Below are 16,337 nucleotides of genomic sequence, written 5' to 3'. Positions count from 1 at the left end.
TAACCCACCATAGCTTCGGGAAGCGGCGGAACGTTGCGGTGAGAACCCACGCCCCTGGGGTGGAGTACCTGTGTACCTTAAAGGTCAGAAGGCCCTAGGGAGGCCCCCACGGGGAGGTCCATTCCCGGCGTTTAACGTTATGAAGGAGGGCTTCCCGGGAAATGGCTCAGAACATGCGTGTTCTTGTCAATGCTAGTGTTCACAGTCAGAGTTTTGAGCCTCGTCATCTGTTGACTTTGATATAAGTTCCAGCCCCCAGCTGTTGCCAAAATCCGATCAACACCTGGATTGGTGCAGATTCCAGTGTGGCGGTCACCAGAAGGGGGCGGGGGACAGCAGGTGAAATGAGGGCCAGGGTCCTGCACCCATTGCACCAGGTTTACTGGGTCTCTGACCTAGATAGTTTCCAGGGGTCCCACCAAAATATTCTAAATCTAGAGGTCCCCTCCGCCCGTGACGTGCCCTGTGAACTTTCTTTTTTCTTCAGGTTTAAGCAGAATACTTTTTTTATTTGTATATCAGGTTGAAAGCTCAGAGGATTTCCTTTTTTCCCCCCCCCCGCCCCCCCCCCCCCCAGCTGCCACCACATTACACTCTCATAACACAGTGTACTTTCCCTTCACAAACTGCATGGAGCTCAGAGATACACACTGTGAGTTAACATGTCATCAACATCTGTCTCATTCTCACTGGAGTGCAAGCTTAAGGGGGCAGGACCCGCATCTGTTGCTCACTATTATCCCCTCAGTGCCTGGCCCAGTGCTTGGCACATGGGAGCCATGAAATGAATGAATGGGTGGATGAGTGAATGAAAGAGACCATGAAGGAAGGAAGGAAGGAAGGAAGGAAGGAAGGAAGGAAGGAAGGAAGGAAGGAAGGAAGGAGAAAGGAAAGACGGACAGAAGGAAGGAAGGATGGAAAGACTATCTTGGATGGAGAAGTAAACCGGGGCAGGAATCCTAACATGTGGCCTCACCAGTGGTTCTCATTGGAGCCTCTCAACTCTGTTCCCAGCGCTGCTCTAGATTTACATGCATTTTATTTCATCACATCTATGAGGTGGGTATGATAGTCCTGTTATACAGATGAAGAAACCGAGTCTCAGATGAAGACCTGCCCGGCTCATGGCCTAAGTCAGTGGCGGATCCAGTGGGGAAGCCAGGCTGCCCATGAATTTTTTTGCCCCTTTACTTCCCCTGTTCAATTCAGGGCCCCTACACCCCTTTCCATTGCTCTCCCTCCCCTTCCCTGTCCTCTTTCCAGAAATGACCCCAGGGCCTTACCACAGGTGCTTGAGTTGGCAGTTAGACTGTCTGAGCCCTTCACAGAGCAGCTTCACGCCAAGGTCACCCAGGTCGTTCTGCCACAGGTCCAAATCTGACAGCATGAAGTTGTCTTGGAGCATGGAGACCAGGTCCTTGCAGCAGTTGTATGTGAGGCCACAGCTGACCAGCCTGTGGGAGAGATTTGCATGTCCTGAGGGCCCTCTCCTCAGGGTAACTGGGGTCTGGTTTCCATTTCTAGTGCTGTGGCCCTTTTGGGGTCCTTGGTGATATTAAAGGAAGAAAAGCACAGGTTTGGCTTATAGTAACCTGGGACATTTTATTTAAAATTTTTTTATTTTTATTTTTGGAGGGGTTGGGGGAGGATGGGAGCAGGTTGGAAGAGGTTTATGGGGGAAAATGATGACCTATGTAATACTTTCAACAATAAAGTATTAAAAAATAAATAAATAAAAATAAAATAAAAGTTACAGAGACCAGAAAAAAAAATTATTTTTAATCCTCACCAAGGATATTTTTTTCATTGATATTTAGCAATAGTGCAAGGGAGGAGAGAGAAGGAGAGAAACACCAGTGTGAAAGATAAAAGAATTGTTTGCCTCCTGCAAAGGCCCCAGTTAGGACAGGAATTGAAGCTGCTGAAAGGACAAAGCAGAAACGAACTCTTCTTCACTTTATCTTGTAGGGCTGGGTCCTCAGCCTAAACCCCCTCCCCTTTCTGAGAGTGACCACGGGAATGCCAGTAATATCCTAACTCCCCCAGCCACCACCTGAGTGGACCAATGAAGCTCCAGGAATGCAGCTAAGGTCTTAATAAGGCTATAGTGGGGGACGGCTCAAACCTCAGAATGTGTTGGTCACTTCCTGACCTTTGTGCTGTAAAACCCTGCTGAGAAACCCTGACCAGAGTGACCAATCTCTGTAACTCATGTCACTTACCTAAGCCCACCCAAATGACTAGCCCTATATAACCTTTGTTCTCTTGGGACTCGGGGCTCTCTCTCGCATCCAGTAATGGAGGCAGAGGGGGACCAAGCCCAGGCTTGAATAAAAGACTCTATGCTTTTGCATCGGACTTGGCGCTCCCTGGTGGTGTCTTTTGGGATCTTGAAATCTGGGCATAACACTGCAACTGAGGTTCTCACCCTTGACTGGGAATTAAACCTGTGACCCTTCAATCTGGGGGTTGATGCTCCAACCACTGAGCCAAATTGGCCAGAGCATGGGAGATTTTCATTTTCTCCTGCAGCCAAGTAGCTACTCATCAACATTTCTCACTCCTGTGTGATTCTTACCAATGCTTCCTACTCTCCATATCAGCACTGTACGGTTAATTAACCCAACCTTCCAGTTGTGTACTGGGCCTGTTAACTACATCAGCCCTGCCAAATGCCCAGTTAGCTGACTCAGGATGCTTTGGTGGGGTTCAAAGTATGTATCTGCTCCCAACCCCATTCTCCCATGCTGCCTAGTTCTCACTTTCTCTGTGATTTATGGTCTTAGGGCAACTATCTCCTCTCCTGTGGCTGCCCACCCCTCAAATTAATGTCAATGATGAGCAATTACAGCTGCAGCTGTGGGGTGGAGGGAATAAAGCTTTACATCTTAGTTCCTTTTTAAAAAATATATTTTATTGATTTTTTACAGAGAAGAAGGGAGAGGAATAGAGAGTTAGAAACATCGATGAGAGAGAAACATTGATCAGCTGCCTCCTGCACACCCCTTACTGGGGATGTGCCTGCAACCAAGGTACATGCCCTTGACTGGAATCAAACCTCGGACCCTTCAGTCAGCAGGCCAACGCTCTATCCACTGAGCCAAACCAGTTAGGGCTATATCTTAGTACCTTTGATTTCATTTGTTTCCTGATGTTTGAGCAAGGGCACTGCCTTTTCATTTTGTATGGATCCTACAAATTATCAAGCTAGTCCTGAGAGGAGGAACAGGTGTTTTTGGTTAGGGAGGAAAGTCAAGTTTAGAATACACTGAATTTGAGGAGCCCCTGGCACATCCTGGGGGAGGGTGTGGTTTCTTAGTCCTGAGCTGAAGATGGAAGCTTGGCAGGTACCCGCTGAAAGGGATCTGGGATGCAATGGTGGATGGCTCTGAATGAGGTGGAGGACACTAAAATTGGGACCTGGTTACACTTCACCTGATTGGACATCAGATAGGCCTGGTGTCAAAGCTCACCTCTGTCAGTAGATGAAGACTGGGTGCAGGTTTCTTAATCTTCAAGTTTACTGGTCTGGGAGAAACCAAGATGGCGGCATAGGTAAACACCGGAGTTTGCTGCCTCGAACAACCACTTCAAAAATACAACTAAAAGACTGAACGGACATCATCCAGAACCACAGGAAGACTGGCTGAGTGGAAGTTCTACAACTAGGAGGAAAGAGAAAAGCATAGCGAGGCTCAGAGGAGGCACAGTGCTGAAGTAAAATACTAAGGTTCAGAGTGCATGCGGAGCGGGCTGGCTGCTGAGGGCGTGGTTGTCGTTTTCAATCGGGAGGGAGTCTCAGGCTCTGAGCTCCAGTTCCAGGCGAGTCTCTAGGGACCCAGACTCATACGGGAGAAGCGGGACTGTCTGGCATCACTCAGAACCCTAAGGCAGCTTTCTCTCCGTGGAGCTTGCAGCGATTACTGGGACACTGAGAAGCAGAGCCTCTGAGGGCAAGACTGAGAGCAGCCATAATTGCTAACCCCGCCCTGTTGATCCCGTGGGACCCACCCCGCCCAAGCCCTGCAGGGAGACTTTTGCTGGATAGCCTCAGGCAAAGGCTAGATTAGCACCTCCCTAGAGATCCAGGAGCCAGGAAGCCCAGAGGTCAGAGTGGGACCATCCAGTTTGCAGCTCCGTGGAACCATAAAAGACACACTCAGGGGGCAGACTCAGTGAGCACCAAAGCCCCATCGAAGCAAGTCTAGCCCCAGAGAGGTGTCTCCAGCACAGAAGTTCTCCCACTGCAGACACAGCTGATTCTCACAGCCAATTGGCCTGGAGGTCAATTCCTCACAGTGATAACTACAACAATCAAGGCTTAACTACAACAAGACTGTGCACAAAGCCCACAAGGGGGTGCACCAAGAGTGTCTACCTCAGGTAATTGGGACACTTAGTACAGAAAGGCACTCTATTGACACAGCGAAACATAAAAAATGCCGAGACAAAGAAACAGGACACAAACGACAGAATTGGAGGAAAGCAAACTGTTGGATATAGAGTTCAAAATCACACTTTTAAGGTCTTTAAAGAACTGTCTAGAAGCCGCCGATAAATTTAATAAGGCCCTCGAAAAGACTGGTGAGACTGCCGATAAATGTAGTGAGATCTTCAAGAAGACTGGTGAGACCGCCAATAAATGTAGTGAGATCCTCAAGAAATCGAATGAGACCCTCGATGTTGTGATAAAGGACCAACTAGAAATTAAGCATACACTGACTGAAATAAAGAACATTATACAGACTCCCAACAGCAGACCAGAGGATCGCAAGAATCAAGTCAAAGATTTGAAATACGAAGAAGCAAAAAACACCCAACTGGAAAAGCAAAATGAAAAAAGAATCCAAAAATACGAAGATAGTGTAAGGAGCCTCTGGGATAGCTTCAAGCGTACCAACATCTGAATTATAGGGGTGCCAGAAGATGAGAGAGAGCAAGATATTGAAAACCTATTTGAAGAAATAATGACAGAAAACTTCCCCTACCTGGTGAAAGGAATAGACTTCCAAGTCCAGGAAGCGCAGAGAACCCCAAACAAAAGGAATCCAAAGAGGACCACACCAAGACACATCATAATTAAAATGCCAAGAGCAAAAGACAAAGAGAGAATCTTAAAAACAGCAAGGGAAAGAAACTCAGTTACCTACAAGGGAGTACCCATATGACTGTCAGCTGATTTCTCAACAGAAACTTTGCAGGCCAGAAGGGAGTCGCAAGAAATATTCAAAGTGATGAATACCAAGAACCTACAACCAAGACTACTTTATCCAGCCAAGCTATCATTCAGAAGTGAAGGCCAGATAAAGAGCTTCACAGATAAGAAAAAGCTAAAGGAGTTCATCACCACCAAACCAGTATTATATGAAATGCTGAAAGGTATCCTTTAAGAAGAGGAAGAAGAAGAAAAAGGTAAAGATACAAATTATGAACAACAAATACACATCTATCAACAAGTGAATCTAAAAATCAAGTGAATAAATAATCTGATGAACAGTATGAACTGGTGATTGTAATAGAATCGGGGACATAGAATGGGAATGGACTGACTATTCTTGGGCGGGGGGGAAAGGGTGTGGGGGTGAGTGAAGAGATTAGACAATCATCGTGCACCTATGGATGAGGACAGTGGGTGGGGAGTGAGGGTGGAGGGTGGGGTGGGAACTGGGTGGAGGGGAGTTATGGTGGGAAAAAAGAGTAACTAATGTAATAATCTGAACAATAAAGATTTAATTAAAAAAAAAAAAGTTGCCAGAACCGGTTTGGCTCAGTGGATAGAGTGTCGGCCTGCGGACTGAAAGGTCCCAGGTTCAATATCGGTCGAGGGCATGTACCTGGGTTGCGGGCACATCCCCAGTAGGAGGTGTGCAGGAGGCAGCTGATCGATGTTTCTAACTCTCTATCTCTCTCCCTTCCTCTCTGTAAAAAATCAATAAAATATATTTAAAAAAAAAATAAAAAAAAAAGTTTACTGGTCTGTAACATGAATTCGACATGCCTTTGCACATGGTGGTTGCCAAGGTCACAGGAGATAACGTATCCCATGTGCTTAAACAGTTCTTAAAGGGGTGCTGCTGCTGTGGAACCTGAGCCCCTTGACTTTCTTCTAAGTTTCCTTCCTGTTTTTACACAGCCTCGCATCTCAGTTTTCATGCCACTGTTCTTTTTTTATTCTGTCTTAGAAGGGCCAAGCAAGGCTCCTGTGCCTTTGACTCTACAATTTCCTGCCTCCCCTCTTATGGGGATCCCTGTTCGTGGCGTCAGATATGGGGGTAATGGCGTTCTCTTTTCTTTCGACCAGCGCAGAGAGAGAGAACTGTGGGGGTTGATGAAATCTTGAATAGAACACGACCAGGTTTAAGGAAAATTGAATAAAACAAGATGGAGACAGAAATAGAGGAAAGCTGGGACCGGTGTGGCGTCTGCTCTCTGATAGATGAACAGGGCCCAGAGCCTTACAGCAACTTTTATTTATAACCAAATACCAGGAAGTTTTACTAAGAGTAATTAGAAGGGGGAGTGTGTGCATTCTTGTAGCTTCCTCTTAAATAGTCACTTCCGGGTGGATCTGAATCACATTCATTCCTGGTGCTTGACTAGATTTAGATAAGAAACCATTTCCAGGTACCTGGCTTTGAAGGTCAACTGAGGCATTCCCACCTCTTGGTTAGATATGCCCCCAAGATAAGGCTCTGCCTTCATCCTGGGTTCAGTTGACATGAATTTAAAAGAAAGCCAGAACCTTCCCTGGCAGGGGGCCTTCCACACCCTCTGACCTTGTTCTTTCTGGAATCCCCTCTTCAGACCTCCAACCTCTCCTTTACCAGTTTCTTCTGCTTTGTCCATGTACTATGCTCAGTTTTACATGTCCATAAAAATCAAAGCACCCAGAATCCTTGAGTCTCCCATATTCAACTGTTTTCAAGAGAAATCCAATCATTTGTTAGGACTTTGCTTGAATGTCTTAGACATTCCTACACTTGGTGTGCAGGAGGCAGCTGATCAATGTTTCTCTCTCATTGATGTTTCTATCTTTCTCTCTCTCTCTCTTCCTCTCTAAAATCAATAAAAACATATATTTTTTTAAAATAGAAAAGAACCCATCCAGTTCCTACAATCAAATCTATGTGTCTTTTGGCAAATGTCCCTCTGCCAGTTCTTCTCCCCTCCTGTTACAGTTGGAGGTGTTTTCCAACTCCTCCTAAGCCATCCTTCTCCCATTGGCTCCCCCTCTGAGGAAAGGGAGACCATCAATTAGTCCTTCTCATATCTTTGATCATCCTTTAGCAATATATATTCAAACTTAGACCTTTTCCTTCTTTAGTGTAAACAAGCGTGCATGAGGGTGTGCAAACACACACACACACACACTCACTCCTAGTCAGTCCCACATTCCCTTATGTTTTAGTTATTTTCTCTTTTTAAAAAATTAAATCATTATTGTTGAAAGTATTACATATGTCCTCCATTGACTCCTCCTAGCCCAAACCCTCCCCAACCACACCCCAGGCCTTCACCACCCTATTTTCTGTGTCCAGGGGTTATCTTTATATACACACAAGTTCTTTCGTTGATCTCTTCTCACTAACCCACCCTCCCCCACCTTCTGTCTGAGATTCTGCAGTCAGTTCTATGCTTCTATGTCTCTGATTGACTTTGTTCAACAATTTATTTTGTTTATTAGATTCCACATATGAGTGAGATCATGTGATACTTACCTTTCTCTGATTGGCTTATTTCAGTTAGCATAATATGTTGTAATTGAAAGGGCGAGGGCTAGGTCCTCCATCTTGCCCCAGGGTAAGGGCTACGTCCTCCATCTTACCTTGGCCACGTGCTTGGCAAGGAGCTTCTTCCCGGAAGTCTAAGACTCTGCTAGCCACACCCAGGAACAAGACACCGACTTGCGCCTGGCCAATCGGCAGAGCACAGTCCTTTCTCCTCCCCTTCCAACCCCCCCTATAAAACCCATCTCTACACGGGGTTCTGTCTCTCGGCCACTTGGCTTGCCATTGTGTCGGTGAGTCTGGTGGATGGGGAGCTCAAGCTAGCTTGAAATACAGATTCTTATGCTTTTGCATCGGATTGGCTGGCTCCCTGATGTGGTTTCTTGGGGATCTTGAAATCTGGGCATAACAGTAATGTACCCCGCAAATCACAGAAGGACACCTCAAGAAGTTGAATTAAAGAGTCACATTTATTGCAATCCGGGACTATGAGGAGCCATTCCCCAAATCTCATAGTCATAAGATCGTGGCAAAACCAGACTTATATAGGCAAAGATCACAAAGATATTGATTACATCCCAGGGTTTGGAATGAGGAACCTGGTTTGCAAAAAAGCAGTTTACAGACGCAGAATTAAGCATGTTAATTATAGTTTTGGGTCTTGGGGTCACTGAATTGACAGAAACACCTTATCTAGAGCCCTCGGGTCTTGAGACCACTGGGTTGCCAGGAACTCATTATCTAGAGCCATCCAGGTAATTTAGAGTAATTGCGCTGTCCTGGTCTTGGGACCACTGAGTCAATGGGAACGCATTATCTGTGGCCACTAAGACAATTTAGGATAATTGTGCTGTCCTGTTTCCCAGGTACAGAAGAATGTGCTTTCTAAAATAAGTAAGATAACAATCAATGGGATAGTCATTTAATCGAATGGGATGATTTATACAATTCAGGAAATCAAAGTAACTTTTCTATTGTTAAGCCAAACAGCAGGGTTAGAGCTAAACTACAGCTTCCACCTGATGGTTGCTACCATAGTTCAAATACTCTCCAGGTCCTTCCAAGCTGTCCCGAAAGGTAAGAGATCCCTCTTTTTTATAGCTCCATAGTATTCCATAGTGTAAATGTCCCACAGCTTTTATTTTTTATTTTTATTTTTTTTATCCACTCATATACTGATGGGCGCTTTGGCTGTTTCCAGATTTTAGCTATTATAAAATGTGCTGCTATGAACATACGGGTGCATACACTCTTTCTGATTGGTGTTTCTGGTTTCTTAGGATATATTCCTATAAATGAGATTACTGGGTCAAATGGCAGTTCCATATTTAATTTTTTGAGGAAACTCCATTCTGTTTTCCATAATGGTTGCACCTGTCTGCATTCCCACCAGCAGTGCACAAGGGTTCCTTTTTCTCTGCATCCTCTCCAGCACTTGTCGTTTGTTGATTTGTTGATGATAGCCATTCTGACAGGTGTGAGATGGTACCTCACTGTCATTTTGATTAGCATCTCTCAGATGATTAGTGACTTTGAGCATGTTTTCATATGTCTCTTTGTTTTCTGTATGTCCTCTTTTGAAAAGTGTCTATTTAGGTCCTTTGCCCATTTTTTGAATGGATTGTTTATCTTCCTTTTTTTTAAGTTGTATGAGTTCCCTGCAAATGTTGGAGATTAAACCTTTATCGGAGATAACATTGGCAAATATGTTCCCCCATGTAGTGGGCTTTCTTGCTGTTTTGGTTGATTTTCTGTTGCCTGGGTCGCAAAACCCTTTATTTTGAGGGAGCCCCCTTGGGGTAAAATGTCCCCCTAAGCTCCCATTGGCCTAGGACAAGGGTGGGTAAACTTTTTGTGAGTGCGTGACAAAACCAGCAAAATCTCTGACTCAAAATTCTTCTGCATGCCAACCCTAATTTTTTGAGAACATGTTACGCCTACTTGATATCTCTTAAGGTGTATGTATGTGAAGAACCTTTAAGAAATAATAAAATTCATTCGAGTGACAAAAACACAGTATATGATGATGAAAAATACATTTATTTTTTAATGTATACATGTACACCCTTAGTCCAACAGAAAACTTTATGACTCCATTTGATATTATCAGTGGGACTTTTACTGCTGCATCACTGATGACAGAGATTTTACATCAGGTTTATATTTCATGACCTTCAGAGATATGCACGAGCTCTACGTTCATCTGTCAGGCTACTCCTATTAAGTGACTTAACAAAATTCATCACTGAGAACAAAGATTCACAATTGTAAATGGAAGATTATAAGAGAGGGTATCCCGTGCCAGCAAAAGTTACTGGCGTGCCATGTTTGGCACGCGTGCCAAGGGTTGCCCACCCCTGCCCTAGGAGCTATATCTGTAAAGATATTGCTATGACATATGTCTGATATTTTGCTGCCTATGGATTATTCTAAGATTTTTATGGTTTCCCAAATTACATTTAAGTCTATCCATTTTGAGTTTATTTTTGTGTATGGTGTAAGTTGGTGGTCTAGTTTCATTTTTTTGCATGTATCTGTCCAATTTTCCCAAACCATTTACTGAAGAAACTGTCTAGATTCCATTGTATGCTCTTGCCTCCTTTGTCAAATATTAATTGAGCATAATGGCTTTGGTCGATTTATGGGTTCTCTGTTCGGTTTCATTGGTCTATATGTCTGTTCTTGTCTGTTCTTGTGCCAGTACCAGGCAGTTTTGAGAACAGTGGCTTTGTTATATAGCTTGATATCTGGTATTGTGATCCCTCCAACTTTATTCTTCTTCTCAGAATTGCTGCGGCTATTTAGGGTCTTTTTTAAATTCCATATAAATTTTTGGAGGGTTTGTTGTAAATCTGTGAAATATACCATTGGTATCTTAATGGGGATTGCATTAAATCTATAGATTGCTTTGGGTAGTATGGACATTTTAATGACATTGATTCTACCAATCAATGAACATGGTATATTCTTCTATTTGTTTATGTCTTCCTCTATCTCTTTTTTTCAACATCCTGTAGTTTTTGAGTACAGGCCTTTTATCTCCTTAGTTAAGCTTATTCTTAGGTATCTTAATTGTTTTGGTGCAATGATAAATCGGATTTTTTTTTTATTTTTTTTTCAGTTTCTCTTTCTGTGAGTTCATTATTGGTGTATAAAAAAGCCATAGATTTCTGGATGTTAATTTTGTATCCTGCTACATTGCCAAATTCATTTATTCAGTCTGGTAGTTTAAAAAAAATATTTTTATTGATTTCAGAGAGGAAGGGAGAGGGAGAGAGAGATAGCAACATCAATGATGAGAGAGAATCAGTGTTCACCTATCACTTGCTTCCTGAATGCTCCCTACTTGGGGCGAGGCCACAACCCGGGCATGTGCTTTTGACCAGAATTGAACCCGAGACCCTTCAGTCTGCAGGCTGGTGCTCTATCCACTGAGCTAAACCAGCTTGGGCAAGTCTAGTCGTTTTTTAATGGAGTCTTTGGGGTTTTCTATATACAATATCATGTCACTGCGAATAATGACAGTTTTACTTCTTTTCCAATTTGGATGCCTTTTATTATTTCTTCTTGTCTGATAACTATGGCTAGCACTTCCAGTATTATGTCAAACAGGAGTGGTGAAAGTGGGCATCCCTGTCTTGTTCCTGTTCTTAGGGGAAATGGTTTTAGTTTTTGCCCATTAAGTATGATGTTGGCTGTAGGTTTGTCATATATGGCCTTTATCATGTTGAGATATGCTTCCTCTGTTCCCACTTTGCTGAAAGTTTTTATCAAAAATGGGTGTTGGATTTTGTCGAATGCTTTTTCTGTGTCTATTGATATGATCATGTGATTTTTGTCTTTCAATCTGTTTATGTGAGGTTTCACATTTATTGATTTGCGAATATTGTACCACCCTTGCATCCCTGGAATAATCCCACTTGATCATGGTGTATGATCTGGCCTGGGAGCATGTCCATGCAGCATCCACTTAGCCTGCCACCATTTTTAATCCTCTAGACTATTTCTCTTTTATAGGATAGTTTTAGTTTTTTAGCAAAATTGGCAACCTCTCCCACCTTCCCTCCAAGGTTCTGCAATCTGTTCTGTGTTTCTCTGTCTCTGGAACTTTTTGCAGAGTTCTTATATACCTCTGCCCCCACATACACAGCCACCCCCATTATCAACATCTCGCAAGAGAGTAGTAAATTTGTTGGAATCAAAGAACCTACATAGACACATCATAGTCACCCAAAGTCCATAGGTTACATTATGGCTCACTTTTGGTGCTTTACTTTCTATGGTTTTTTGAAATATAAAATGACATGTATCCACCATTATAGTGTCATATAGAGGAGTCACTCTGCTCTGCCAGTTTATCCTTACCTCCCCCAAACCTCTGGCAATCACAGATCTCTTTACTGTCTTCATATTTTTGTCTTTTTAAGAATTTCACATTGTTGGGATCATATAGTATATAGCTTTTCAGAATGTCCTTTTTTCAACTAGTAATATGCAGTTAAGGTTCGCCCATTTTTTTATAGCTTTAGGGCTCATTTTTTCCAAATACTGAATAATATTTAATTGTATGCATACACCATGATTTATTTATCTGCTCACCTACTGAAGGACAACTTGGTTGCTTTCCAGTTCGGGCAATTACAAATAAAACTGACATAAACACTGTTGTGCAGATTTTTGTGTGGACATAGGTTTTCAACTCATTTGAGTAAATACCAAGGAGCACGATTGCTGGATCATATGGCAAGGGTGTGTTTAGTTCACTAGGATTCTGCAAAATGACCATATTATTTTGCATTCCCACTAGCACTGTATGAGGGCGCCTGTTGCTCCATAACCTTGTGAGCATTTGGTGGTGTCAGTGTTCTAGCTTTGGCAGTTCTAATGGGTGAGTAGTTGTATCCCTTATTTCTAAAATCTAGGCATTGACAATATACATTTTCCTGTAAGCACTGAGTTAGTTGCATCAAATATGTTTTGTTTTTGTTTTCATTCATCTCAAAGCATTTTAAATTTCCCTTGTGATTTCTTCTTTGACCCATTGTTTATTTAAGAGTATGTTGTTTCATTTTTGTATGTCTAAATTTCCCTTTGTTATTGAGTTCCAATTTCATTTCATTATGTTCAGATAATATAATTTGCATGGTTTCAATTCTCTTAAATTTGGTGAGATTTGTTTTATGGGGCATCTTATTTTTTCACAGAAGTTAATTTGATACCTGCTTGACATCTCCCATTGGATATCTTAAAAAAAACTTGAAGATTTTGCACAAAATCACATCTTGACATTCCACCCGCCCATTCACTCCTCTTCCAGTATTTCCATCTCAGTGAAGGTGCCACTATCTAATGCATATCTCTGGCCTGAACCTAAGATCATCTTCTATATCTCCATTTCCCTTTCTCCATAATTCAAATCTATTGGATTTTACTTTCTTTTTAGATCTCTAAAATCCATTCACTTTTTTCCATTTCGATGGCCGACACCATAGTACAAGATACAACTATTTCTTGCAGAAACTATGGTAACATTCCTTAGTGCAACCTCTCACCATCTTCATTGGAAAACTGAAACTTTCCTATGAACTGGTTTCCCAATCTCTACCTTGCTTTCCTTCATTCCTGGTTTTATGTGGCAGTCTGTTTCTACTTTGTAAATGTACTGATTTTATCAACCTTTTAATTATAATTACATTGCATTAGAAAAAAACAACCACCCCAGATTCCAACAGGCCTTGCATAGATAGTCTGGCTTCCTGATCTCTGTAGCCTCCTCCTGTGGCTCCTTTGCTCTCCATCCTCCAGCTTCACTTGTCTGCTTTCAATCGCATGACAGCTCATCCTTCCTCTTGTCACAGGGCCTTTGACCTTTCTGCCCTCCTGCTTCACCTAGGTAAACCCTCTGTATTCTTCCCATGTCCTTCAATATTCACTTTATAAGGTAGTTTTCCACTGCAGGCCCTTATCTGGGCTTGTAATTACACGTTTGTTAGTGTGGTTAATGTCAGTCACTTGCAAACTCTGTGAAAACAGAATCCTGTCCGTGTTTGCTTACTGCAGTAGCCATGGTCAGAGAGGGGCTCAATGAATATTTGTTGGATACAAGGATTTTTCAGGATGATCACTTAGTAAGTTTTATAATGTCTAGTCACTGGGATGTACATCTGGAACTAATGTAATATTGTATGTCAACTGTAATTGAAAAATAAAAAATGTTAGAAACATAAACAAAAACAAAGACCACACACCCATCCTAGACACAACTTCTACCTTGGGTCTCCTGTCCATCTTTGTTTCAGATCAGAACCCAGGCCAGACTCACCTCAAGGTCACCAGGTGGCAGTGAGGGCTTTTCAGGGCGTCACAAAGACTCTGTACTGCAGAGCAGCTCAGAGAATTCCCACTCAGGTCCAGCTCCCGCAGGCTTCCAGGGACTTTGAGAATAGAGAAGAACATCTGCCACCAGGAATCTGTAAACAGTCCCCAGTTGTACCTGAGGAAGAGAGAGGGACAGGGGAGATGTGACCGGTGTGTGTGGGGTCTTATGTGCACACTGTGCTCAACACCATGGGGTTTGGCCCCTCTGAGTGCCAGGCTGCCATGGGCAGGGCTATTGCCAGGGGTGATCAGTCTCTAGAACTGCCCCTCTGTTCCCACCACCCTGGGCTAATTGCACCTTCCGTGTGGTTTCTCACGGTGCAGCCCTTGCCATTCTACACTGTGGTGCTCATTTAGTGTGTCTGTTTCTGCCACAGTCTGGGAATTTCTTGTGGGCTGGGGCGGATGTTCGTGTTTTTTTTTTTTTTATCTTTAGTGTCCAGCATAGGGCCTGGCAAAGAGCTTGGGGATGCAGACAGTCTTCCTCTCATCAATACAGACATGCCTTTCTTCCTTTGGCATAGATTTTGTAAAGTCCCAGTTTCCAGAAAGGAAAGGAAGAGATGGGAGGTGGGAACAGAACCTGGGAGAGGTGGTTTAAAGGTAAGTTTTGTGATGGGATTTTTGTATATTACTATATACTATACTGTTGTCCAGATTGGCTTGCATGGGACCATATCCCCTTCCCAGGATAGCAAGACCATAGGGAGGTTCCCCAGGAGAGAGATGGCAAAAGGGAATGTTCTAGGAGAGAACATTTGCAGGATGTGGGAGAGGAGGATGGGCTTTGTTTGAAAGTTATAGGAGAGACTGCCTTGTATAATTTCCACCAATTTAAATTCTACATTTCACACACTATTTCAGTGATTTTATGTGCTCCAAAATAAAATAGATAAAATAGATTTTATGTGTTTCAAGATGCAAACTGCCATCTCTATTTTATTGCCAGATAAATCCACCTCAATAGCCCCGTAGCACCTTGACCCAAGGTAGCTGGACAAGTGGAATGAGAAGTTAACTAGAAGAGGACGTTCTGCCAAGAAAAGATGGGAGCCTGCAAGCAGGCCACGTCAGAACAAAGTCTTGCAAGCAAGACTTATTGTTCAGAGGCAGAACTTTCCTTGAGGTGATAAATAGTCCATGAGGGCATGGAAAGTTCAAGGGAGGGTACACTGCTGCAGATGGAAAGATTCTTTGTATAACATAGGAAATTAATAGTTTAATGTATAACTTAGCTCAGATGATCTCATAAGCATGCCTGTTAATCATTGTCACTCGCTGTACTCCATTGTTATTTGCTGTACTCCCTAAATAAAAGCCATGAGGGCTTTGGGGGCCTTTGCTACTTGCCTGACTAGCAATAGCCCTCTGCTTCTCTAAACTCAATCCTGCATGCCGAGCTCATCTCAACGTCACTGTTCACAAAGAACATCAATACCCAATATGTTCCCAACTCCATTCATCTTTCCCTTCATGTCTGCAGACACTGAGTCAACTGGTAAGTGGCTTGAGTCTCTTATCCCTTTCCTTTTGGGCTGTCCTGCATTTTCTGTCTGGAATAATCAGGGCCAGGCTCTGGGCTGTGACTGCACAGCCATACCCTAGCCAACATCCAGTGCTGGTCAGGACACACTCCCCAGGAACCAGGTTTCCTGGTCCACCTGTCTGTGGGGACACCTACTGATGAGGTGTGATTGCCCATATATTTCTGACACTCAGGAGGAGAAGGGGACGCCTTTCTCTAACTTAGTGTCCTCGGGAGATTAGACTCAAGGCCCACTTATGGGGAACACACACTCAGCCATTCCCAGCACCACACCCCTGGGATGTCTTCTTAAGAATCTACAGGCCCTGCCCTAACCGGTTTGGGTCAGTAGATAGAGCGTCAGCCTGCGGACTGAAGGGTCCCAGGTTTGATTCAGGTCAAGGGCATGTACCTTGGTTGCAGGGACATCCCCAGTAGGGGGTGTGCAGAAGGCAGCTGATCAATGTTTCTCTGTCATTGACGTTTCTAATTCTCTATCCCTCTCCCTTCCTCTCAGAAAAAAAATCCATATAAAAAAAAAGGAAAGAAAAAGAATCTACAGGTCTTTAAGGTTGGTTCAGGAACTTGTGTGCCTTCATTTTTTCTATTGGGAATACTGGCTTGGGCCATAATACCAAATTAAGACAATGGGGTCCCTAATGGGCCTGGAGAAAGGGTACTTTTCCAATTCCCAAATTCTTCATTAA

General features: G+C 43.3%; 1 protein-coding gene across 1 annotated transcript in view; it reads right to left on the bottom strand.

Annotated features, from left to right (window-relative positions):
- Positions 1 to 16,337, bottom strand: part of LOC102424071 (NACHT, LRR and PYD domains-containing protein 1-like) — a 78,441-nt gene that overhangs the window by 44,323 nt on the left and 17,781 nt on the right. Inside the window, 2 exon segments of the mRNA XM_023747839.1 lie at positions 1,284 to 1,454; positions 14,050 to 14,220. Coding sequence (XP_023603607.1) covers positions 1,284 to 1,454; positions 14,050 to 14,220 — 342 coding nt within the window.

This window comes from Myotis lucifugus, unplaced genomic scaffold (genome assembly GCF_000147115.1).
Source record: "Myotis lucifugus unplaced genomic scaffold, Myoluc2.0 scaffold_1012, whole genome shotgun sequence".
NCBI classification, from domain to species: Eukaryota; Metazoa; Chordata; class Mammalia; order Chiroptera; family Vespertilionidae; genus Myotis; species Myotis lucifugus.
This window is presented reverse-complemented; position numbering and strand designations above follow the sequence as displayed.